Source organism: Chiloscyllium punctatum, chromosome 29 (genome assembly GCF_047496795.1).
Source record: "Chiloscyllium punctatum isolate Juve2018m chromosome 29, sChiPun1.3, whole genome shotgun sequence".
NCBI classification, from domain to species: domain Eukaryota; kingdom Metazoa; phylum Chordata; class Chondrichthyes; order Orectolobiformes; family Hemiscylliidae; genus Chiloscyllium; species Chiloscyllium punctatum.
This window is the reverse complement of record NC_092767.1, coordinates 80,671,655-80,698,606: the sequence shown is the minus strand read 5'-3', so window position 1 is coordinate 80,698,606 and position 26,952 is coordinate 80,671,655. Positions and strand designations below refer to the sequence as shown.

The following is a 26,952-nucleotide window of genomic DNA, read 5'->3' as shown; positions in this document are numbered from 1 at the left end:
AATGTGGAAAATTGCCCAGGTATGTCCTGTACATAAAAAGCAGGACAAATCCAACTCGAGCAATTACCGCCCGATCAGTCAACTCTCCATCATCAGTAAAGTGATGGATTGGTTCAGCAACAGGGCTACCAAGCAGCACCTGATCAGTAACAAACTGCTCAGTGACACCCAGTTTGGGTTTCGCCAGGGCCACTCAGCTGCTGAGCTCATTACAGCCTTGGTTCATACATGGACAAAAAAGCTGAATTCCAGAGGAGAGGGTCAATCCTTGACATCAATGAGCCCTGGCAAAACTGGAATCAATGGATATCGGGGGCAAACACTCCATTGGTTAGTCATACTTGGCACAAAGGAAGATGGTTGTAGTTGTGGAGGATTAGTCATCTCAGCAGGAATCCCCATTGTGTTCTAGGCCCAATAAATCTTTAGCTGCTTCATCAATGACCTTTCCTCTGTCATAAGGTCAGAAGTGGGGATGTTCACCAATGATTGCACAGTATTCAGCACCATTCGTGACTCCTCAGATACTGAAGGAGCCCATGTTCAAATGCAACAAGGTCTGCACAGTATCCAGGCTTGGGCCGACAAGTGGCAAGTAACATTTGCACCACACAAATGCCAGACAATGACCATCACCAATAATAGACACACTAACCACTGTTCCTTGACATTCAACGGTATTACCATCACTGAATCCTCCACTGTCAACATCCTTGAGGTTACCATTGACCAGAGACTCAACTGGCCTCACCACATAAACACAGTGGCTACAAGAGCAGGTCAGAGACTAGGGATACTGCAGCAAGTAACTCACCTCCTGACTCCCAAAGTCAATCCACCATCTACAAGGCACAAGTCAGGAGTGTGATGTAATACTCTCACTTGCCCTGGATGGGTGCAGCTCCAACAACACTCAAGAAGCTTGACACCACCCAGGACAAAGCAACCCGCTTGATTGGCATCACATTTACAAACTTTCAATCCCTCTACCACTGGCGCTCAGTAGCGGCAGTGTGTACTATCTACAAGATGCATTGTAGAAAATCACCAAAGATCCTTGGACAGCACCATCAAAACCCACGATCACTTCCACCTAGAAGGACAAGGGCAACATGTAGTTGGGAACACCAGCCCCTGCAAGTTCCCCTCCAAGCAACTCATCACCCTGACTTGGAAATATACCACCGTTCCTTCACAGTCATTGGGTCAAGATCCTAGAATTCCTCCCTAATGGCATTCTGGGTCTACCCAGAGCAGGTGGCCTGCAGTGGTTCAAGAAGGCAGCTCACCGTCACCTTCTCAAGGGCAAATAGGGATGGGCTATCAATGCTGGCCAGCCAGTTATGCCCAATCCCACAAATGAATTAAAAAAAATACAAATGGTGTATGACGGAAGAGATAACTACTAAATCTGCTGACAATACAAGATCGGTAGGAAAACAAGTTGGGAAGAGGACATAAGGAAGCTACAAAGAAATATACACTGTAGATAGGTTAAGTGAGTGGGAAAAGATCCGACAAACAGTATTAAATTCCCTACAGTATGAAAACAGGCCATTTGGCCCAACAAGTCCACACCAACCCTCTGAAGAGTGACCCACCCAAACCCATTCCCCTACCTAATGCACCTAATACTATGGGCAATTTAGCATGACTAATTCACCTGACTTACATGTTTGGATTGTGGGAGTAAATCAGAGCACCTGGAGGAAACCCACACAGACACAGGGAGAACGTGCAAACTCGACACAGTCACTCAAGGCAGGAATTAAACTTGGGTCCCCAGCGCTATGAGGCAGCAGTGGTAACCACTGAGCCACTGTGCCATCCACATAGTGTAGGAAATGCAGCAGATGCAAAACCCATATAATGTAGGAAAGTATGAACTTGCCTACTTTGGCAGAAAGAATAAAAAACATATTATTTAAACGGTGAGAGGTTGCAAACTCAGATCAAAGGGACCTGGATGTTCTTGTGCATCAATGATAGAAGATTTGTTTGCTGGTGCAGCAAATAATTAGGCAATTTAATTTTTTGATGATTAGATTAGATTCCCTACAGTGTGAAAACAGGTCCTTCGGCCCAACAAGTCCACACCGACCCTCAAAGAGTAACCCACCCATTTTCCTCTGACTAATGCACCTAACACTACGGGCAATTTAGCATGGCCAATTCACCTGACCTACACATCTTTGGATTGTGGGAGGAAACCGGAGCACCGAGAGGAAACCTACGCAGACACAGGGAGAATGTGCAAACTCCAACAGTCGCCCGAGGTTGGAATCAAACGTGGGACCCTAGTGCTGTGAGGCAGCAGTGCTAACCACTGAGCCATCGTGTCACCCCGTGTTAGGGAATCGATTACAAAAGTAGGGAGTTATACAGGGTACCAATGACACCACATCTTGAGCATCATATTGGTCACCTCTTTTAACGAAGGATGATAAAATGTCGGTGTCAGTTCAGAGAGGGATTAATCGGGAAATCCCTGGAATGGATGGTTTTCTTATGAGGAAAGATTGGGTGGGTTGGGATTGGCATCTGCTGGAGTTTACAAGAGTGTGAGGCAACATGATTGAAGCAGAGATGATCCTGAGGCATTGGGGCAGGGAGGATGTGGGGAGGATGTCTCAGCTTGTAGGAGAATCTAGAACTAGGAATAACTGTTTAAAAGAAAGCGGTTGTCCATTTAAGACAGAGATAAGGAGAAACATCTTTCTTACAGTGCTTGAGAGTTTTTGGAGCTTTCTCAAAAGGCAGTGGAAGCAAAGGTCTTGAATATTTTTTATGGCAGAGATGGATAGATTCTTGATAAACAAGTGGGAGTGTGAATGGTTATTGGAGGATGGTGGGGTACATAGAAATGTAGAGTAATCAAATGAACAATGAACTTATTTCTCACGAGAGACCAAATGGTCTAATTCTGTTCCTTATTCATATTCTCCCGTGTACAACAGTCCAGAGCATCAGCACCCAACACAACATCCACTGAGGTCCCTGGGACAAGTGATGGCAACATCAACACTCCAAAAATCAGCCTCTGGAACTGTATACTTCAGAACACTTGCAGAAAACAGCTTTTCCAGCACTGGCTGGTTGAAAGCCCAGCATTTTACAGGAGCCAGTACAGAGTACCCAACATAGGACAGCTCCCATTAAGAAAACAAAAAGAGGCAGGCACAGAAGAAAGGGATTGAATTATTTTCAAGAATTGATTCTGTAATCTATTGCAATACAATATTTATTTATAAAATAAATATTTGGAAAGCTCGGCAAACAGAACCACAACAACGAGCACCCGAGCTACAAATCTTCTCACAAACTTTGAATACAATTTTAAATATTTATATATCTTAAAACTAAATTCAGTTCTGTCATGTTGTCTTTCTCCCGTATGGGATAATGTGCTCTCACTGCTTAGACCCTGATGACTGCCTTATATCAGACTTTTGTGCTTTTTCAGCAGGGGTGAGTAGTATTGTTTTTGCTACTCCCCAGAAAACCTGCAGAGATTCAACTTGAATCCTGATGAGTGATAGTTTCAGTTTGAATAATAAGGCAATAAATTAAATGAAGTGAAGAGAAAAATCTCTACGCTTGTCATGGTACCTCTTCCAGATAAAGCTCAAGGGTCAGTCACAATGGAGCCCAATTTGGGGGTTCAAAAATCTATGTTTGTTTTTTAGAGCAGCACATTCTGCTACCATCTTGAAAGCATTCTACAAACTCTTCATCCAGATTTTTCCTGCCAAACTGATTTTTCCAGTTTGTATGTAGATTAACATCATCTGTGATCATTGCTGTCCCCTTTTCACAAGTGCTTAATATTTCTTGTATGTTTTGTCCCACGGTGTAGTTATTGTTAGGGGACTGATAGAGTACTCCCACTAGTAACTTCCTTCCTGTGCCATCCTTGATTAACAGTGTTAACCCTCCCCCTTTACCAAGCTTCCTGTTCTTTTATGAGGGTCCCGTGAGGTTTCTTTTTGAGGGTTGAATATCCAGGACCCAACCTTCACATCCCGTAGCTACATCTCTATAATAGCTCTGACATCATCCCATTTATTTACTTCAATGTGCACTATCAATTAGCTATGAATGCTGCATGCATTCAGATATAGCCTATTTAATTTTGCTTTTTTTATTGTTGTAACATCTTATCTTGACTGTTGATGCATTCTGAGATGTATTCTTTCTGCCTGTTCCTGACTTTCTCTGCCCACTACCTTGACTCAACCCCTGGATTTGCTACACCTACTCAAGCTTTATCCTCACTCCCACTGTTTAGTATAAAACCCTTTCTACTTCCTTAGGTATAGAGATTGCCAGATGAAGTCTGTCCTATTGGTATAAACCCCATTTCCCCAGTATGAGTTCCAGTGGTCCATGAATCGAAACCTACTTTTCCCAAACCAGTCCTTGAGCAGTGTATTAACTTCTTCCTGGCCTCTGTCAATTGGAATATGGTTCAGGATTATTACCTTTGAAGTTCTGCTCTTCAATTTGGTGCCTAGCTCCTAATAATGTCTAAGTAGAAACTCCTTCCTTGCCCCACCAATGCCACTGGTACCTACATGGGACACAACAATTAGATCTTCTCCCTCCCACTCCAAATTCCACACTACCCTGAGCAGATGTCCGAAACTCTGGCACCAAGCAGACAACACAGTCGCCTGGACTCACCCTCTTGGCTCCAGAGAATGGTATCTATTCCCTTAATTATATTAGCCTCTATTGCCACTGTATTCATTTTCACTCCCCCGCTTCTTGAAAGGCAACCAAAGTGTCCTGGTCAATGTGCTCCACCTCCCTACAGACCTTGTTTTTGTCCATACAAGTGAAACATCATTACACAGGCCGAGTCTCCTACATTATAAGTATCCTCCTTGCCCTTACCTGCCTCACTCATGATTCAATGGTCCTGACCCTTACTACTGGTGGAATTGGAGAGCCAAACCCTAAGGGGTGTGATTGTCTTTAGAACAAAGCATCATTGTACACATTGGGTGGATTCTAGGATATCTGGTATCTCTTCTTCTTGTCTGATACATCATAATATCTTCAGTTCAGCCTCCAATTTAATGATTGAGTTGGATTCCCTGTAATTTTACACATTTACGGTAGAGGTGTTTGCCTTAGATTACTTTCAGGTCCAGAAGCCCCCATGTCCCATGTTCGTCAGCCTGGTTCTCCATTGCCTTATCTAATTAGTTAAATGTAGTTGTTAATTTGATAAGTCGTGTTAAATTTTTATTATTTATCACAATTTTACTTTATCAATTAAATGCTATTACCATTTACAACTGAAAGTTATATGTTAACATTTAATTAGCTCACCCGACTCCTATGATGTCACTCATTTTTTCATTGTTTCTCAAATCGAGCGCACACTGACTGCCAGCTGCTGTGGGTGAAGTGGGTGAAATGGTGCACTCCGAAAAGGGCAAGAAAGAAAGAAGACAGATGGACCTCCTTCTACCATTTCACCAAAGTCTCAGGCTGACCAAACCCACACGCTCCCTGAACTCACACAACTTCCACTCTGTGCCAGGTGCACTTAATGCAGGCTGCACTCAATATTGTTGATGTGACTTAGATGAGTCAGTTTGGCTCCATTATTGTTCAAGAATTTGTTTTAGCTAGCTCCTTAATTAATTAACTAAACACGAGCTTCTCAAAAGAAATGGAACTGAGTTTCAAGCTCCACATCATATTAGTTACTAACAATGTCCTCAGACCCTCACACCAAGTGAAACCTCCTTCATGTTTCTGTCCAGGTTGGATTCCTTAACTCACTAAATTCCAAATAGTCTGAAGCTGAAAATATTTGAGCGACAATAGATCCGGGCGCTTGTCTTTAAATTGTTCCATCGTCCTTCCATAACCAACATCTACAACCTCCTCCAGTTTTACAAACCTCCTGTACATCACACCTCCGCACCCACAACTCACTCCTCAAATTCCTTCATATCTCCTTATTCCACTTTTAGAAATCTCCTCATCCATTCAACCAGATTTTCAAACACCTTTTTCAACCTGAACCCCATGTCCAATGTTTGCTTTCTCTTCTCTCTCAAAGTCACAATTGGTGTTTATTGCAGGATTTCTAATTGGGATCCCCTGAACTATATGACAGCAGTGAGAACATTTCCTCAGAGTTCAGACTGGAGGATATATTTCCAACTTGATTCCCAGCCTCAGAGAATATCAAGTTCTCACAAAACCATTAAGCTGGGATGTTGTTACATCATCTTTTGGTGGGAGCTAATTATTCATGATGATGGTGTCGTGGAGTTGAAGGCGTGTACTGTACCTTTAAGAGAGAGTGAAAGTTGATAAGCTAGCAAGCACCTGTCATGTGACTGAATGCAGGCATAGAGCATTCTGGACAATTTGAAGATGTAATATTTGAGCTATAAATCAGATAATGAGTTGTTTTCACAACCATTCAAATTCAACCAATCAGTTTAAATTATGCCCCAAGATACTAAAATCCAATTGAATTTGTCTTGACAAAATCAAACCAATGAGACGATCTGATGTTTTGGGGTATAAAGAGCAGGCATTTTGAACCATTAGCTGGAGACAAAGAGCACCTACTGCCATCAATAGGCTGCCCATAGGCCCTCTCTCTAAAAGGTATCGTTTTCATATGAAACATCTTTGCAGGAGAAGACCAAAGATGATGCAGTGGAAATCTACAGACAGAGGAAGTGCAGCACACAAAGATGGCACCTGGTTTTGAAAATTGATTTGCTGTAAATTTAATTGGGGCTTTATTGGATCAAATATTGTCATAGAGTGAGAGGTAAATAAATCATTAAGACAAAGGAGGCTTACAGTTGTAGATAGTTGTTATTTAATTTTTTTTAAATTAAAGTATAAATTGTTAATTTTTCTTTAAATAGTGGAATTTGAGTAGTCTGCTGTCACTCATACTTTAACAATTTACGAGGTGGGGTGAGCTTTTCTGTATGTTTGGTTTAACTGAGCAGAAGGGTTTACCCCGTGTCATAACAGTGTTTGGGCTCGGGTCTGTGATTTGGAATGGTTTAGACAGATCCAGTCTGAGATTTGGACAAATCTGAACAGATAAAATCCCAGCAGATTTAAACACTTGCTGATTAGTGTCCTAGATCTTTAAATAAACCATAGGTGAGACAATTTGTTGAATTTCAGTTGTTAGTGGTTGGTTAAATTAAAAGTGAGACAAATGGCCCTTAAAATTGTGAAAGAGGTTCTGGGGCTTGAAGATGATTTCCAAATTTGCCAAGAAAGTTTAGAAGGAAAGAAAAAGACCTCACTTCTAGAATTAGCAAAGAGGTTAGAATTGGGTTTACCCAAGGACAAAAGTAAAGCTGAAATTGGAAGGGAATTACTTGAGCAATTAGGTGTGTCAGAGAAACAGATAAGTGCTGTAGAGTTAGAAAAAACTTAGGAGAGGGAAAAAGAAATAAAGAGAGAGAGAGAGAAGAAAGTGGGAGAGAAAAAGAGATAGAAACATAGTTAGCAATGTCAAGTTAACAGGATGGAGATTAAGAGAAGATAGTGACATGTACAAATGTGTTAAACACCACCACATTTTGATGAGAAAGTTGTCAAAACCTTCTTTATTTTATTTGAAAAACTGGCCAGTCTGATGGAGGGGTCAGAGGACTTGAGGGTAATGCTAGTTCAGACTAAACTGGTAGACAGAGCTCGTGAGGTATTTGCAGCGATGTCAGATGAGGGCTCAAGAGATTATGAAGAGGTCAAACAAGCTTTAGCTTCCGGCAAGAATTTCAATCTGTGAGGGTCAGAAGTTGGGAGAAGGGAGATCCTACACTATGAAACCAAGAGTAGAGAATACTGGTAATTGTTTACCACAGGTTAAAAAAGAAACCCAAGAGGGTGGAAAGGAGGTGAAAGTCCTTGTGTATGTCCACTGTGCTAAAGTGGGACACACAAAGTGCTGGCTGTTAAAGAAAGGCACTGTGGGAAAAGATAGTGGTAAAAGAAGCTAAGCCAGTGGCGTTAGTGAAAGTAGTAAAGGAAACCCCAAGAAGAGCCAAGGAACTGCAGGAGAGTGCACAGCCAAGGCAGGGGCTGGGTATGGGGTTAGTATCTGATCATGACTAAGGATTCGTCTCTGTGGGTAAAGTTTACTCAGAAAGAAGAGAATGACAAGACTTAATATTTTGAGAGATGCAGGATCTAACCAGTTTCTAATAGTAAGACATGAATATATTTGCACTCTTTCTGATCTGTTACCTGAGAGAGTGATAATTTGTAGGATAGATGGTCAAAAAGTTAGCATTCCCCTATGTAAGATCAGGTTAGAGTGCCAACTCAAGACTGGGGAAATGACAGTGGGAGTGATTGACACAGATAAGATCCAGGAATCCAGTTTGCTCTTGGGAATGATTTAGCAGGTTTCAAGGTAGGAGTGATACCCCTTGTTGTGGAGAAGCCCAAGGAAGACCAGGGAACTGAGGAGTTAAAAGAAAAATACCCTGATATTTTCCCAGACAGTGTCATAACAAGATCCCACTATCATAAATCACAGCACGAAGCAAAAACTAAAGAGAAAGATGAAGGAGTTGAGGTTCACTTAGCAGATACCCTGTTTGATGTAATGGTGCAGGAAAAACCTGAACAGGCAGAGGGTCAGACAGAAGTGTTTAGTCCTGAAAGGCAAAGGGACTTGCAACAGAAAGATGAGACAATCAAAGATATGTATATTGATGAGTAATCCGAAAAAGAGGAAGAGAATATTCCTGAGGATTATTAGAATCCTAAAATGGAAATGGAGACCATGGCAGATTAGTGCAGAGGAGAAATGGGCAGAGATGCACCAGGTTGTGTTGCCTATAGCATATTGACAGGAAGTGTTACAGTAGCACATGAACCACCTGCAGGAGGTCACCTAGGGGTACGAAAGACTCAGGCTAAGGTACAAAAACATTTTTATTGGCCTGAAATACACAAGGATGTGGTTAACTTTTGCCATATGTGTCATACATGCCAAATAGCAGATAAGCCATAGGCAGTAATAAAACCAGCACCTTTGTTTCCAATTCCCACATTTGAAGAACCTTTCATGCAGGTTATGATTGATTGTGTAGGTCCCCTCCCGAGAACTAAAAGTGGGAACCAGTACTTGTTCACCATAATGGATGTGTTTCCCAGATTTCTGGAGGCAATTCTATTCCAGAGTGTTAAGGCAAAAAGAATGGTAGAGGAGTAAGTTGCTTTTTTCACACGGTATGGGCTATCCGGGGAGATTCAGTCAGACTAAGAGTCAAATTTTACTGCTAGGCTGTTTAAGAAGGTTATGGATCGATTAGGTATACAGCACTTTAAATCCAGTGTGTATCATCCTGAATCCCAGGGAGCTTTAGAAAGGTGGCATCAGACCCTGAAGACCATGTTGAGAGCATACTGTCAGGATTACCCGAATTTAAAAATGTGTTGCTGGAAAAGCACAGCAGGCCAGGCAGCATCAAAGGAACAGGAGAATCGACGTTTCGGGCATAAGTCCTTCTTTCCTGGCCTGCTGCGCTTTTCCAGCAACACATTTTCAAGCTCTGATACTCCAGCATCTGCAGTCCTCACTTTCTCCTAGGATTACCAGAATACTTGGGATAAAGGTATCCTATTCGTATTGTGTGTCATTAGAGATGCCCCAAACAAATCTACTCAGTTTACTCTCTTTGAGTTAATATTTGGACATGAAGTGAGAGGCCTTTTGAAATTAATTAAAGACAAATTGATAAGACCAAATTTGGAGGTTTCACACTTGGATTATGTATCGGAGGTGAAGGAGAGTTTAAATCAGATAGGTGAGTTAGCTAGGGCACAGCATAGAATGAAGCAGGTGGCAGATAAATACTCTGAGATTTGGACATTTTCCTGTGGGGATGATGTATTAGTATTGTTACCGGTAATAGGAGGTCCCTTCAAAGCCAGGTTTAGTGGTCCCTATCAAATTAAGAAAAAGTTGAGTGAGATGAACTATCTGCCAGATAGAAAAAATCTATATTGGGTATGTCATGTGAATATGTTGAAACCTTATTATAATAAGGAGAATGCTGTGGAGAAACAGGTGTTAGTTACTGTCCTGCAGAGTGAGGAATCAAATCTAGATGTTGTGGAATTTGACGTACCTCAAAATATATTAAACAATGACAAAGTCCTTGAGGAGTGGGATAGGTTAGTAAACTATCTGTCTCAAGAGCAAAGAACATGGTTGAAAGGTTTGTTACGGCAGGACATATGCAGGAATAAGATGGAGAGGACTAATGCTATAGTGCATGAAGTCGATGTCAGGAATACTGCTCTGATAAAACAACACCCCTACAGTCTTAGTCCTGTCAAAGCCAGACCGGTCCAAAAGGAAGTGAAGACTATGCTCAACAAACATAACATCGAATCGAGTCAGAGTGAGTGGTGAACACTGATCGTGTTAATTCCCAAATGTGATGGGACTCAACAATTTTGTATGGACTATCAGAAGGTCAATGCTGCAACAAGATTGGATTCATGCCCAATACCGAGATTGGAGGACTGTATAGAGAAATTTGGACAAGCCAGTTACATCACAAAGTTGGACTTACAGCATGGTTACTGGCAGGTACCTTTATCAGAGAAAGCAAAAGAAATGTCTGCGCTTGTAACTCCAAATGGGCTATGTCAATTCAAAGTGGTGCCCTTTGGAATGAAGAACATACCTGCCCTATTCCAATGACTCATGAACAGAGTTGTGGCTGGGTTAACGAACTGCACAGTCTATTTGGATGATGTAGTGATCTTTAGTGAGTCCTGGAAAGGTCATATGGTACAGTTCACAGATCTCTTTGAATGATTGAACAACAAACCTGGTAATAAACTTAAATAAAACCAAATTCGCAAAAGTAGAGGTAATGTTCTTGAGACATAACATCGATCATGGAAGGATGGCACCACTGAACGCAGACATCACTGAATGCAGACACCATGGAACGCCAAGACAAAGGCCATGGAGGAATTTCCATGACCAACCTTGAAGAAAGAGGTGCTTCAATTCTTGGGATTAAGTGGATTCTATCGGACGTTTGATCCAAATTTCAGCCGTGTAGTGGCACTGTTAAAAGATTTGCTGAAGAAGAACACAAAATTTCGGTGGACAGAACAATGCCAGGAGGCATTTGACAATTTAAAAGCAGTATTAACCACTACACCAGTTTTAGCTACACCAAATTTTTTGAAACCCTTCAAAGTTGCAATTGATGCTAGTGACATAAGAGTTAGAGCTGTACTGCTACAGGAAGATAAGGATGGAATTGAACTGCCAACTGGTTACTTTTCAAAGAAACTCAACACTCACCAGAGAAAATACTCTACGATTGAAAAAGAATGATTGAGTTTGGTACTAGCCTTACAACATTTTAATGTTTATGTCACGAACAATGTGTCTGAGTTGATTGTTTACACAATCACAATCCCCTTACATTCTTGGAATACTTTAAAGACAAGAATATGAGACTAATTCATTGGAGTCTTATGTTACAGACTTTTAATTTCCAAATTGTACATGTTGTGGATCATAAGAATGTAATAGCAGATGCGTTATTGTAGATTTCATGGATAAAGCATAGGTAAGGTAGAACAGATACCAAAGTTTTTTTTATATATATGTGTGTGTACAGAGGTTAGTATGAACTTAAATTAATGTCCCATGTATGTCATGGTAGTGAGGTTAAGAATTAGACGACTAAAATGAAGCTATCTTTACATTATGATGGTTCATTTCTATTCTTAAGTGGGGAGGAGTTGTGGAGTTGAAGGTGTGTACTGTACCTTTAAGAGAGAGTGAAAGTTGATAAGCTAGCAATCACCTGTCATGTGACTGAGTGCAGGTACAGAATGTTCTGGACAATTTGAAGATCTAACATTTGAGCTGTAACTCAGATAATGAGTTGTTTTCACAACCATTCAAATTCAACCAAATAGTTTAAATTATACTCCAAGATACTAAAATTCAATCAAATTTTGATTTTGTCAAAACAGTAAAATACAACCAATGAGTATAAAGAGCAGGCATTTTGAACCATTAGCTGGAGACAAAGAGCACCTACTGCCATCAATAGGCTGCCCATAGGCCCTCTCTCTAAAAGGTACCTTTTTCATATGAAACATCTTTGCAGGAGAAGACCAAAGATGATGCAGTGGAAAGCTACAGACAGAGGAAGTGCAGCACACAAAGATGGCACCTGGTTTTGAAAATTGATTTGTTGTAAATTTAATAGGGGCTTTATTGGATCAAATATTGTCATAGAGTGAGAGGTAAATAAATCATTAAGACAATGGAGGCTTACAGTTGTAGATAGTTTGTTATTTAATGTTCTCTTTTGAAGTTAAAGAATAAATTGTTAATTTTTTTCTTTAAATAATGGAATTTGGATATTCCTCTGTCACTCATACTTTAACAGTTTACGAGGTGAGATTACCTTTTCTGTGTGTTTGGTTTAATTAACAGAAGGGTTTACCCGTGTCGTAACAATGTCGACATCTAATGTATAGCCCAATAAGGGCAGTCTGTAAAATTCAGCAGTGAAGATGGTTGTGTCTCTCATCCCAGTTAATCCACAGGTAGTGCCTTAGATTATTGTTGATTTAACCCATTAACCATTTCCAAACGTTCCTGTGTTTGACCACTGCTCACTCGGGTTCACCTGTCTAAACCAGTGAAGGAACAGTAATTGAAGGAGGGTGCTGTCTGTTAGACATAGTTACTAATTTCACTGCCTTTCCCCTAGTTGAGAATGGCTCCTCTGGTACTTACGTGAGTGGTTGCCATCGAACTGTAGACTTCTTTCGGCCAATGTAGCGAGGGCTTGAAGCTTTCGTCCCTCCGGCTCTCTCCCTCTTTTGTTTCTTGCGGACGTGTCCCATTGACAAAGCTGGCACATGCTGTGTCTTGGGTGAAGCTAATGTGGGATTGGTTGGGAGATGAAGGTCAGTCACTACTTCACAGCGTGTGCCGGTAAAGCCAGGTTTACATACACAGACCTGGGGCTGTTGGCAAAATCCACCATTCTGACAACGTGGGAAACAGATAGCTGCAAAGTGACCAGAACAAAATCAATCAAGAAACAGCTCTCAGAAGGTGAAAGTCTGAAATTCTGGCATTATACATCTCTATTTAACACAGCATCTGGGAAAACAGACACCACTGAGATTTGACAAAGTATGGAGTATGGATGGGATGAAGAGAAGATGTCCTGCCATCCTGTAACAATGTTCCTGCAGCAAGGAGAGGGAATGGCATTGACTTGCAACACAATCAGCAACTCCCTGACCAACTGCTGTCATTTCCAGTTCACAGCTGACTACTAATATCTCTCTTTGCCATTGAAAGACAGTGTGTAACCCAGTTCTGACCTCTAGATTTGGGAGCAAGTTTAAATGATTACTGCAAGAAACACACTGATTTCTGGTTTGGATCTTTGTAATAAAAGCAACAAATTTAATGCATAAATCCTTCAGCCTAACAGAAGTGTAGCAGTTTAAGTGATCATTTTATTCTGAGAAATAAAATTATAGGGTTATCTGACAGTGAGTCAAGAGTGTGGTGTTGGAAAAGCAAGCATCCGAGGAGCAGGAAAATCAATATTTTGGGCAAAAGCCCTTCGTCAGATTATCTGATAGTGAGTTGAACATTGTCTGTCCCTTCTGGACTCTGGGTTTAAACCCAACCTTGACCAAAATCCCCTTTACTTTGTTGTATATAAAGCCTTGACTAATAGACAGGTAGAATAAATCTGGGATGTTAGCTACGGATAACCAAGTCATCAGGTAGTACTATGGAATTTTACATTGTAAAGAGATCATCAATGCTTGTTGTTACATTAGTTTGGTACAGAAAATGACTGAAATTTAGATTGAGTTACAGACTGGGTCAGTTTAAAAAAAAGACTCTCAATACTCTGTAGCTAACTCTGTATCTGTTCTTGGAGCCTTTGATAAGGACAGTGTACATGAGGACAGTATAGAGGAATATTTACTCAGTATCTAACTCTTGCTGTCCCTGTCCCGGGAGTGTTTGATGGGGACAATGCAAAGAGAGCTTTGCTCAGTACTTAACCACACACTGTTCTTTGTTTGGAAATCCTTGATGTTGATGTTCAAAAAGAGATTCAACTAAAATATTTCACAATAAAAGCTTGCATTTAAATAGCTACTCTCAGAATTGTAAAATGTCCCAAGCAGCCTTAGAGATGTGAATCAGACATTAGGATAACAAGGAGATGCTGGGACAAGCGACCTTGAAGCCAGATTGCAGCTACTGAAAGGAGACAAAGAGATGGGGATGTGAAGGGGTGGACGGCTAGAGATGGTCAGTGAGGGGAGTGTGCGTATTTAGGGAAAGAGATTTGGATGATATTTAGGCAAGAATTCCAGGCAGATGGTGGGGTTGAGAGGTTTGGGAGGGAGTTTCAGTGTGGGGTTGTTCAGGGAGAGAGCTGTTGAGAGTGGGGAAACTGGGAGCCAGAATTCCAGAACATTGAGGCTTGGATTGACCTCCTTCTGTTCCTGAGTTTCTACCACCATCTACAGGCCACATACAGCTGGTACAGCAGCTGCTGGTGAAGAACCAGAAATAAAACCTTTCATAATTTCCCATTAAAATCACAATGCAATGGGGTTGGTGTTGAGGCAGGGAACCACTAGGATTTGGGCAGTGGGTTTGAGCTGTAACACTGCAGCAACGTGAATGACCACAGTGAGTGAGAAAAGCTACAGATCAAATACAAACTGTGCTGTAATTATACAACTGTTTTAGAATCAATGTCCTTTCAGAAACGAAGTCTGCCGGCCTTACCCAGTGTTGCATTCATGTGACTCTTGACCCAAAGAAGCGTGACTGATTCTTAACTACCCTCTGAGCAATTAAGGATGGGCAATAAATTAGGGTGGTCCAGTCAATGAAATTCCCATCCCATGAATTAATTTTAAAAAGTAGTATCTATGGCACTCAAGACAGGCAATGATCACCTTCAAACAATAAAAAGCCTCATTGTTTTTCCTTGATATCCAATAATACGAATATTGCTGAGCTCCCCCACTATCAATATGAGGGGACCATCACTGACCCAGAAGCTCATCAGGGAACATATCAGGAATGGGATGGAATACACTCCAATTGTCTAGATGAGTGCAGCTCCAACAACACTCAAGTAGCTCACATTATCCAGGACAAAGAAACTGATTGGACTGACACCCCATCTACCACCTTCAACATTCACTTCCTCCAACATTGCAGTGGGTATCATCTGCAAACTACGCTGCAGCGAATCACCAATATTCCCTTGATTGCATCTTCCAACCTGTAACATCTACCATCTAGAAGGAAAATGACAACTGATACATGGGAACACCATCACTTATACATGGTTCCCCCTCCAAGTCACTCACCATCCTGACTTGTAAATATATCACTATTCCTTCAGTGTCACTGAACCAAAGTACTGGAACTCTCTCCCTAACTGCACTGTGGATTTCCTGACAGCAGATGGACTACAGCAGTTGAAGAAAGCAGCTCATCACCACCTTCTTAAGGGAAACTAGGGATGGGAAATAAATACTGGCCAGCCAGTGATGCTCACGTCCTGTGAATAAATAAAAAAAAAACTACTGATTGGAATCAAATCTCAACTGCCTTTAGAGAATGTGCTAAGCAACAATATCCTTTAAAGATAAAAGGAATTGCAATTCCTCCATTAAACGGACTTGAAAGTTTAGCTGATTCAAGTCAGATTCTCTCTGAAGTTTGTCTTTTCCTGTTGGACATCTTTTTGGCCTGTAAAATGTACCAGGTGTTGCCACTCAAACACCATCAATCACATTTGCCCCAACCTTCTGCTTGGACACAGTAGCTAGGCACAGCTTTGTATGATTACACAATAAGCTTTGGTGACAGCATCTGCTAAAAGTCTGAATATTGTTGCCTTTCTGTTTCTGATGAAGTGTAATTGGAGCTGAGATACAGAAACCAGACTGAAGCTTAGTCTATTGAAGCTATGTCGGGTTGGGAAGCACTTTTGTATCAGATATCACACTTTGAGTGCTACACTGGAGAAAATCCGCTAAACACATTCAAGGTCCTTTCATGGTCAAAGTAGAGAGGGTGTTGGAGGAGGGGGAATCCAATGTTGTGTGCATGCTTCAATCTGAAAAAATAGCTTCTCCCAATTCCAGAGCATGTTGGCCACCTGTTCACTAGGTTGTCAGTCCCAGGGTCAGTCAGAGACAGGAATCCAAAGTTTGAAGAGCAGGAGGCTGGACGAGCATAGCGAGCCAGGCAGCACCAGGAAGTGGTGAAGTTTGCTGCTTCAGGTATAATCCTTCTTCAGGAGTGGAGGTGGGGCTAAGAGGAATTGCAGATAAAGTGGGGGGGTGGGGGGGTGTTATGGGTAGGGAGAGAGCAGAGTGGTAAAGTGGTGAAAGATGAATACTGGTGGTCTGTACAACTTGGTAGGTCGGTAGGAGTGACTCCAGTTGGGAGCTGGAAGGAGGGGTCTGTCAGAGGTGGGGCTGGAAATGGAATCAGGGGATGGGTGGGGAGATTATTTGAAATTGGAGAACTCAATGTTGAGTCCTCTGGGCTGTGGGCTGCATAGGTGGAAGATGAGGTGTTCTTCCACAAACTTACTGTCTGATTCACTGTGGCAATGGAGGATTCTGAGGATGGACATGACAATTAGAGAGGGAGAGGGAAGCGGAATTGAAATTTCCATTCCAGTCCTGCCTCCTCTCTTCCATCCCTCTGACAAACCCCACCTTCCAGCTTCCAGCCAGATTCATTCCTTCTATCGACCAAATAGGCTGTACCTACCACCTATATTCATCTATCACCACTGCACCACTCTGCCCCTCTCCCCATCCATAGCCCTTACACCCCCTCCTTTACCTGTAACTCCCCCATCACCACCTTTATTCCTGAAAAAGGGTTATACCCAAAATGTCGGACTTCTCCACCTCCTGATGCTGCCTGGCTTGCCTTGTTCTTCCAGCCTCCTGCTCGTCTACTTCAGATTCCAGCAACTGCAACTTTTTGCCTCTGGAAGCAGGAAGTCAGCAGATCACAGAAAGATACTGAGCAACTCCACTCTGAGAGGGAGGCTTTGGAAAACTCTAACCAGCTGGTCCCTGCTGAGACTCTGCATCTGGATCAGACATAAAGGCAGATTGGAGCCAGAGATGTCGGTCACTGTGACCGTCTTGCAAAGGAATGGCAATGATTGGAGGACACACACACACACAAAGGCTCTGCATGGGGACTGGTGTGGTCTCTGTGCAAAGCACAATGCAATGCTTCAAAATAAAGAAACTATTACACTGATGAGTGTCTCTTCAATTGCCTGAAATTACACTTGAAACTACAAAGAGCACTGTTCAGCTTGGGTTGCACAAGTCACATTGAATAACCATCTCTGCATTGTGATACAGAAAGCTCATACAGGTCAGCACAAATCGCGAGCCAGTGCAGATTGCCAGAATTGCAGCCATACTTTGTGCACACAGGTTTGCCCCCAGACTGACCCCAAGGCTTTTGGTTGTGGTAAAGGAAGCAAATACAGGCTGCTCTATTTTTGGTTCTTTGAGTCTGGCCATTTGGAATGACAACACAGACCGAGATTAAAACTAGTCAGGAAAAGATCCAGTGATATGCTATGGCATAATAGACTCGTAATGAAGGTGACAAGAGGTGGAATCAGAGGAGAAAGTGAGGACTGCAGATGCTGGAGATCAGAGCTGAAAATGTGTTGCTGGAAAAGCGCAGCAGGTCAGGCAGCATCCAAGGAGCAGGAGAATCGACGTTTCGGGCATAAGCAATCCTCTGAATCAGAGGATAGTAAACTGATTACAAAAGAAGGTGCAGAGAACAGGTTAAAGTTAGTCACTCAGAACGGTGATAATTAGGAAGTGAAGCTTCATAAGGATCGTCACTGGGACTGATATTGTCCATTGTTTCGACACTTTTACAGAGGACATCACCTGAAAATCTCCTTCGAAGCTATCACCATCCTGACTTGGAAATATATCGCCGTTCTCTCAGTCACTGGGTCAAAGCTCCCACCCTAACCACTTTGTGGATTCCCTTACACCCAAAGACTGCAGCAGTTCAAGAAGACAGCTCACCACCACCTTCTCAATGGTCTCAAGGAATGAACAATAAATTCTGACTCAGCCAAAGACGGCCACGTAACACGGATAAATAAAGTAAAGACTTGGTCTTTCAATCAGAGCACACAGTTAATACACAGAAATATTGTGGCAAGATACAGGAAAATATTATCAAACTTGCAAAATGGGTGAATATTTGTAAGTAGATTCAATAGAGATAAGGATGAGGTAGGAAGAAGCAAAGACTACACACTTCTTGAAAAATGAATGACAGTGGGGATTGGAAAACAGATCACACAAAGCAGTGATACAAAGTAATAAGGCCCAGAAAAAGAAAAGCAGGTACTGGAATGAATTTCCAGAAGGGTAGAATTGAAATGGAGAATTTCTGTGAATCCTACATTGAACTTCAGTGCAATCACAATTGTAATGCACAGTCTTGTCTCCACATCAAAACAAAGGTACTGAAGAAAGATATTATTAGACTCATGCCAGAACAGAGGGGATATCAGGAAATATCAAACAGATTGAGTCTCTTTCAACTAGAAACAAGAAAGCTGAAGGCTGCCCTGACCGAGGGTTTTAAGGTGATACAAGGACTTTGATAGGGTGAACATGGAGGTAATATTTTCCCTTCCTTGGAGACCAGATCTCAGGGCTGTCAATGAGAGACTGACAAATCTAACCTGGATGTCTGGAGGAATGATTTTACTCAGACAGTGGTGCAAATATAGAAGTCACTTCGACAGGGGATAGTCAAGGTGAATATTATCAATACTTTGAAGTGGGAATTTGGACAAAAGGAATAGAAAGAGAGGATGATAGGACAAAAAGCAGAGGGGTTGGGAGGAGGCTTATGTGGAACAGACCAGCATGAAGCAGAAAGGCTGAATGGTCTGTTTCTGTATAGGAAAGGTGATGGAATTCTACAGCACTCAGTGTAGGATCTCCCCAGTGTTTCATTGGTATACAAAAATGCTTCTTCCATCCTCACTGCTTTTATATGGAGTATTTGAGAAAGGGACTTACGTTTTGTGCATTGTCTAGTCTGGGGTCCCAATGCCCATCCGTTACAGCAGCCACTGCCACAGACATTTAAACTGCAATAAACACAAGGTACAGGTTACAGAGCTTCACAGATCAGATATAGGAAGGAAGGGCTGGAGGAAGATGTGGATAGAAGGAATAAAATAGAGGCATGGTGGATATGGCGGGGAGGGGGGTGGAGGATGCAGAAAAAGGGCAGGGAATGGGGCACTGTGCTGCTGAATGAAAGAGTTTTTGATTTCTCAATCAGGAATCTGGTTTGATTTCTCAAAGCAAATCTGTCCTTAAAAAGAAAACACAATACTTTTGTATTTCAAATGAAGATTGAGCCATTTGCTGCTCAGTTATGATGTTGTGTTCCATCACTGGTTAGACAGCTCAATATCCTTGTTCACTGTACACACTTAGAGACACCAAGAACAGAAGAAGTCACACTGTCTCGGTATCTGTGCATAGGTGGCAACGCGTGTGTCTGTGTGCATGTGCGTGTCTGTGCGCATGTATCTGTGCATCTGTGTTTGTGTGTTTATGTCTGTGTGTATATAGTGAGTAGTGTAACTACTGAATATAGGCACATTGAGATCCCCATCCAGTAATGGAACAGAACATGGTTGAAAGACAAGTAGACTCTTCTTTGGAACAGTTCTGTTTGGACTCAAAATACTAACTCTGTTTCTCTCTTGACAGGTACTGTCAGATCTGCCAAATTTGTTGAGTGTTTTCTCTTCCTTTTGGAGAATTCAGGGGGCTTTTCTCTCAGACCTATTTTACAATACAGCTGTTGACATTTCACTGGTAGTAAATCTATTGTCCCCACCAGCCTGAAAATGTGAGACAACTTGAAAACAGCTTGTTTTGAGGCAGACAGGAGGCTGTTGGGACAGATTGAACTTAGCACCAACTGTGAAATACTGCAGAAGAGTCTACTTCAGAATGGCTCATATGTTCAAGCTCAAAAGATAACTCGAGCTTAGACAGTTGATAAAGGTTAGGAAAGCACATTAACTCCATAAATCACTACTTAGATCTCAGCTGGAGGACTGTGTCTGATTCTGACCACTGCATTTTAAGGAGGATATCAGGGCTTTGAAGAAGGGGGTAAAGGAGAATGTCCCAGGGATGAGGGATTTCAGTAAATGTGCAGAGGCTGGAGAAGCTGGGATTCTGTCCTGAAAACAGAGAAAGCAATGGAGAAATAAAACACAGATGTTTCAAAATTGTGAGAGAGTGTCTGCATAGTGAATAGCCCAAACATTGAGTATTAGGATGTTTAGAGTTGCGTATTAAAGAGACATATTTAGAGAAACTGGGGGCAGAATTGGAGACAGTGAGAGAATTTCTTTGTACAATTATTTGTGTGATCCTGGAATGTGCTGCCTGAAAGGGCAGTAGAAATCATTCAAAGTGAAGATGTCCAACTCCCCAGAGGAGGAATGTGAAAATAATTAAAATAAACCCCATAACTCCCAGGCTTTAAATCTTCAAACTCTTTTTCTATCTCCTTATCAGCCACTTCTCTTTTTTTTGCTCAGGCTCCTGCTCCATCCCTATTCCTCAGCCACCATCACTTTAATCCTTTGTCTATTTCATTGCCATGGTTCAGGTTTTGGTATGGTTATGTGGTTGACTCTTACCATGGAGACAGAAGGTTCTGAGTTCAAATTTGCCTCCAGCATTTGCCCATACAAATCACCAACATGGTTCTGAGGGAGTGCCGCACTGTCAGAGGGTCAGCGCTGAGGGAGTGCCGCACTGTCAGAGGGTCAGTGCTGAGGGAGTGCCGCACTGTCAGAGGGTCAGTACTGAGGGAGTGCCGCACTGTCAGAGGGTCAGTACTGAGGGAGTGCCGCACTGTCAGAGGGTCAGCGCTGAGGGAGTGCCGCACTGTCAGAGGGTCAGTACTGAGGGAGTGCCGCACTGTCAGAGGGTCAGCGCTGAGGGAGTGCCGCACTGTCAGAGGGTCAGCGCTGAGGGAGTGCCGCACTGTCAGAGGGTCAGTACTGAGGGAGTGCCGCACTGTCAGAGGGTCAGTACTGAGGGAGTGCCGCACTGTCAGAGGGTCAGCGCTGAGGGAGTGCCGCACTGTCAGAGGGTCAGTACTGAGGGAGTGCCGCACTGTCAGAGGGTCAGCGCTGAGGGAGTGCCGCACTGTCAGAGGGTCAGCGCTGAGGGAGTGCCGCACTGTCAGAGGGTCAGTACTGAGGGAGTGCCGCACTGTCAGAGGGTCAGCGCTGAGGGAGTGCCGCACTGTCAGAGGGTCAGCGCTGAGGGAGTGCTGTACTGTCAGAGGGTCAGCGCTGAGGGAGTGCCGCACTGTCAGAGGGTCAGTACTGAGGGAGTGCCGCACTGTCAGAGGGTCAGCGCTGAGGGAATGCCACACTGTCAGAGGGTCAGCGCTGAGGGAGTGCCGCACTGTCAGAGGGTCAGCGCTGAGGGAGTGCCTCACTGTCGGAGGGTCAGCCCTGAGGGAATGCTGCACTGTTGGGGTGTCAGCACTGAGGGAATGCAACACTATTGGAGGGTCAGCACTGAGGGGGTGCCTCACTGTCGGAGGATCAGCACTCAGGCGGTGTCGCACTGTCGGAGGATCAGTACTCAGGCAGGGTTGCACTATTGGGAGACTCCTGTTTCAGAGGAAACCTGCTAAAGGTGAATATGAAAGATCCCTTGGAATCAAATGAATATGTCACCAACCTTGGTATGGTGTATGGATGCAGAGAAGTGCCTTGAACACAGTTAAATGTGAACATGCCCTGGGAGGATAATAAAGATGAAAAAACCTCACAATCGTAGAACCCCTACAGCATGGGAGCAGGCCATTTGGCCCATTAAGTCTACAACTGACCCTCTGAAGTGCAGGTAAAAACAATGACTGCAGATGCTGGAAACCAGATTCTGGATTAGTGGTGCTGGAAGAGCACAGCAGTTCAGGCAGCTTCTGAGGAGCAGTAAAATCAATGTTTCGGGCAAAAGCCCTTCATCAGGCCTCCGAAGGGCAGCACACCCAGACCCACACCATATATCCCTGCATTTCCTATGGTCAATCCACTCTTATCTTTGTATGGTGGGTGGAAACTGGACCATCTTGAGGAAACCCACTGTTAGGAAGGTGTACCCACTGTTAGGAAGGTGTACCCACTGTTAGGAAGGTGTACCCACTGTTAGGAAGGTGTACTGTGTACTGTACCTTTAAAAGAGACTGGAAGCTGCCAAGAAAATCAACAAGCATAGACTGCTAGCTACATAGCTTTCTGAAAGGTACCTGTCCATAAAATAAGTTGTGCAGCAGAAGACCGAAGAAGAGACGACCCAGGAAAACCCAGAGTGAAACCTACAGAGAAGAATTGATAAATCTTAATTGTTTTTTTTAATTGGACCAGTATTGTAGAGCGGGAGGTAAAAGATTGGTTTAAGAGAAAGGAGTTGTAAATAGTTGTTGGTTTTAATATCTCTGTTGGACTTAAAGAATAAAATTGCTAATTTTTACATTGAATAGTGATCTCTGGGATAGATCTTTGCCTCTTGAAATTTAACTGTTCCAACACAGGGTAAACCCCTCTGCTAATTTAAATCTGACACACAGAGAAGCTCATCTCGTGCCATAATCTGTAAAATTTTGAGAGGCAAAAGAACTATCACAGAGGTCACTATTTAAAGTAAAAATTACAAAAAAAAAGTTCCTTGGCAGTTCTCCCCCTAACTGTTCAAAATGTCTGGTTTTATACCCCAAAACATTGGATCATTACATTGGTTTGATGTCATCAAAACACTAAAGTCCAATTCAAAGAAAGAAAACAAAGAAAATTTACAGCCCAGGAACAGGCCCTTCGGCCCATCAAGCCTGAGCCGATCCAAATGTACTGTCTAAACCTATCGGTCAATTCCTAAACATCTGCATCCCTCTGCACCCCACCTACTCATGCATCTATCTAGATGCACCTTAAAGGAATCTACCGTGCCTGCCTCTACCACCTCTGCTGGCAATGTGTTCCAGACGCCCACCACCCTCTGTGTGAAGTACTTGCCACATGTATCCCCCTTAAACTTTTCACCTCTCACCTTGAAAGCATGACCTCTCATTATTGAATCCTTCACCCTGGGAAAAAGCTTGTGTGTATCCACCCTGTCTATACCCTTCATGATTTTGTAAACCTCAATCTGGGCCCACATCAATCTCTTTTTCTCTCGTGAAAAATAAACCTAACCTACTCAACCTCTCTTCATAGCTAGCACCTTCCATACCAGGCAACATCCTCATAAACCTTCTCTGCACCCTCTCCAAAGCGTCCACATCCTTTTGGTAATGTGGCGACCAGAACTGTACACCGTATTCCAAATGCAGCCGAACCAATGTCTTGTACAATTTTAACATGACTTGCCAGCTCTTATACTCAATACCCCGTCCGATGAAGGCAAGCATACTATATGCCTTCTTGACCACTCTATCCACCTGTGCAGCAACTTTCAGGGTACAATGGACCTGCACTCCCAGATCTCTCTGCCCATCAACTTTTCCCAAGGCTCTTCCATTCATTGTATAATTCGCTCTAGAATTAGACTTGCCTAAATGCATCACCTCACATTTGTCTGGATTGAAAACCATCTGCCACTTTTCCGCCCAACTCTCCAGTCTATCTATATCCTCCTGTATTCTCTGACAGTCCCTTATGCTTTCTGCTACTCCACCAATCTTTGTGTCACCTGCAAATTTGCTGATCATACCAACAGTGCCCTCTTCCAGATCATTTACGTATATTACAAACAACAGTGGCCCCAATCCTGACCGCTGTGCATTCGATTGGATTTTGGCATCTTGGGGCATTATTTAAACTGATTGGCCAAATTTGAATTTGTTATGTACCATGGCAACTCATCTGCACTATTGGTTTCGCAGCCAAATGTTACATTTTAAATTATTTCAGCACACTCTCTGCCTCTCTAAGTCAGTACCAGCTTCCAGTCTCTCTTAAAGGTATAGTGCACACCTACACCTTCATAACACCCACACAGACATGGGGAGAATGTCTGTGTAGAGTTTGCAGTCACCTGAGGCTGGAATTGAACCTGGGTCCCTGGCACTGTGAGGCAACAGGACGAACCAGTAAACTACCTGCCACCCACTCTGTTAAAAGTACTTAGGTGAGCACCTGAAATGTCATAACATTCCAGTCTGTAGGCCAAGTGCTAGAAAATGGGATTAGTGCAGACTCGATGGGCCGACTGGCCTCTCGTGTGCAGTTTGAATCTCTCACAATTTTGAGGGGAAGGAGTGGCGAGGCGAGAATTACCTCCATTAACTTGGGGTATATCTACATGGCCGGGGACCTGATGACGATCGCCTTGCTTTTTGTGAGATCTTGCTATGCGAGGTTAAACAATGACCGCACTTCATTGGCTATAGGGAACTTTGGGACGTCCAAAGGTAGCGACAAGCGCTATCGAAAGTCATTTCCTAGAGGAGGGCTGGGAAGTAGGGAGGAGGGACTGGGGTTGGAGGGGATGGAGAGAAGGACGGGTGAGGAGGAGGGGGAATAGAGAGGAAGGATGGGGGCATGGTAGGGAGAGATGGGGATGGTGGAATGGGTGATGGAGGGGGGGAGGAGGGGAGAGGGAGGAGGGATGAGCGATGGAGGGAATGAGGTAGAGGGGGGAATGGAGCGGAGAAGAGGGGAGCAGATTGGAGGGGTGGGGAATTCCCTTACCCCCTACCGACTCTCCCTGCCTGATAGGGTCTGCTGAGGTTGGTCTCGATGGAGAACACAAGTCCCTGGGGGGCCTGGGGGGGCAGGATTCGGGGCTGAAACCTCGACATTAAAAACCCTGCAGCAGCTCAACAGTAATCTCCTTGAAAATAAACCCAAGAGCGACATAAACTTCGCAGGGAGCGAGTCCTGGAGAGGATTACAGACAGCATTCCAAAATCATTTCTATCTCACCAGTTTTTGGGAGAACTGACTGTACATTAACCGTGAAATTGCACAAAATTAAATTAAACCATAAATCGCACAATTCAGAATTACGTTATTAAAACTAAATTCTAAAGCTGCATTATTAAAAACCGTTAAAACAGTAACAAGTTAAATAATGTCAGTTGTAGTAACTGCGGTTGGAATTAGCGAGAGAGCGGACACACCTCGGGGACAGTGCCCGCTGCTTCCCTCTCCCTCTCCCTGGAGACAGGCGCCGATTGTGGGCAGCACTAGCTTCACGGGCCCGGCCACAAACAGCGAGCATCAGCCAGACCACAGCCAGAATCTTCCACATGCTTTCCCCCGGAGCGGCTAACGGGAGGAGAGCGAAGCCTGGCCCCGCGATCCGCTCACTGCCCGCGGCTCATTCATACAGCCAGAGCTCGGTACCTGGATCCGGCTCCCTACCTCACCCCCTCAGCCCGGGATCCGGCTCCCTACCTCACCCCCTCAGCCCGGGATCCGGCTCCCTACCTCACCCCCTCAGCCCGGGATCCGGCTCCCTACCTCACCCCCTCAGCCCGGGATCCGGCTCCCTGTCACACACCCCTCCCTAACACTTTAACCCCCCCGCTTCTTTGTCCGACTCCCCTCTCCCTGTCCCTTTCCCTCTCACCTTCACTTCTCCCTGTCCTACTCTTCCCCCCACTCCCTCTCTCGACCCCAATCCCTTCTGTCTCCCCCACCCCTTCCTCCTTTGTCCTGCTCCCTCTCAACTTCCCCAATCTCTTTCTCTCTCTCTCTTTCTTTCCCCCCTCTGTCCCACTCCCCCAGTCCCTTTGATTATTTTATGAATGAGTCTTCTATAACTATTTGTAACACATTTCTACCCAATCCGCTGGGATTCGACATCGGTCCAATTGAAAGCTGAGACAGACAGCTGGGCGGAGCATTAGATACAGAGGGGGGGAAAGTGAGAGAGACGACGGGGAGAGTGGTCAGTGAGGTCTAGGTGAAGGAGATGCTTCTCGTTATTGATCATTCCCGACAGAATCGACCAAAGATTTTTCTGCCGAGATATCAGCTTCCCGTTAGACTCCTGAAGAACAGTGAGTACAGGGAGGCTACTCAAAGGCAGACACCAAGCGCCCGGAGGTTGTGGGCAGGGGACAGAGACTGTGCGAAGCTGCAGCTCCACAGATCAGAAATCTCCCAAGAGAATATGGATGAAGGCAGCTCCGACTAACTCACATCTCTCACCCTCACCCTCAGAGTTCCTCTGTGTCCTCCAGAACACAGTTCTACTGGAGTGGCCACCGCTCTCTGCTTCAGGAAGTAAATGTGGGGGATTAGCGGCACTTTGTTTAAGTCCTGAAATCAGAGCAAGTGAAATGAAGTGAAGAGAATGTACAGGTTTACATAAAACACGGGGCTAACCTCACAAACTGAACAGACAACCAGATGCTGTGAGAGCAGTCACTGAACAAAACTGTTCACAATAGCCCGAGCTGGGGGAAGGTGTGAGGGCTGGCTAACTGGCCAACTGTGTCCACTCACACAAAGCTTCCTCCATCCAAACTGGCAGGGCTCAGCATCACTGAGAGTCGGGACAGAAATCAGGTGAAGCTCCCTGGTTAAGAATTGTTTGATGTTTCTAATCCTTCATTAATCCTCCACCATTGATCAGTTAGACAATAACCTGCAATGGTGGTCTGTGCTGCTAGGGGCAGGGAAGGGGGGAGTGGGGGGGGGAGGAGGAGTAGGGATGGGGTGGGGTGGGGAGGGGAGTAGGAAGGGGGTGGGGAGGGGAGTAGGGAGGGGGTGGGGTGGGGAGTAGGGAGGGGGTGGG

The 26,952-nt window shown here is 43.8% G+C and overlaps 1 protein-coding gene across 3 annotated transcripts in view; it reads right to left on the bottom strand.

The window, feature by feature from the left end:
• LOC140454655 (latent-transforming growth factor beta-binding protein 4-like) overlaps positions 1-25,620 on the bottom strand; it is a 146,803-nt gene extending 121,183 nt beyond the window's left edge. The window contains exons 1-3 of one of the 3 annotated variants that reach the window (XM_072549581.1): positions 25,328-25,620; positions 19,177-19,247; positions 12,803-13,079 (exon numbers count right to left, since the gene is read on the bottom strand). In XM_072549581.1, coding sequence (XP_072405682.1) covers positions 12,803-13,079; positions 19,177-19,247; positions 25,328-25,458 — 479 coding nt within the window. In that variant the 5' untranslated portion in view covers positions 25,459-25,620. The remainder of the gene's footprint in view (positions 1-12,802; positions 13,080-19,176; positions 19,248-25,327) is intronic. The other 2 variants (XM_072549582.1, XM_072549583.1) reach the window with 2 other exon arrangements.
• Between the last annotated feature and the right edge of the window lie 1,332 nt (positions 25,621-26,952).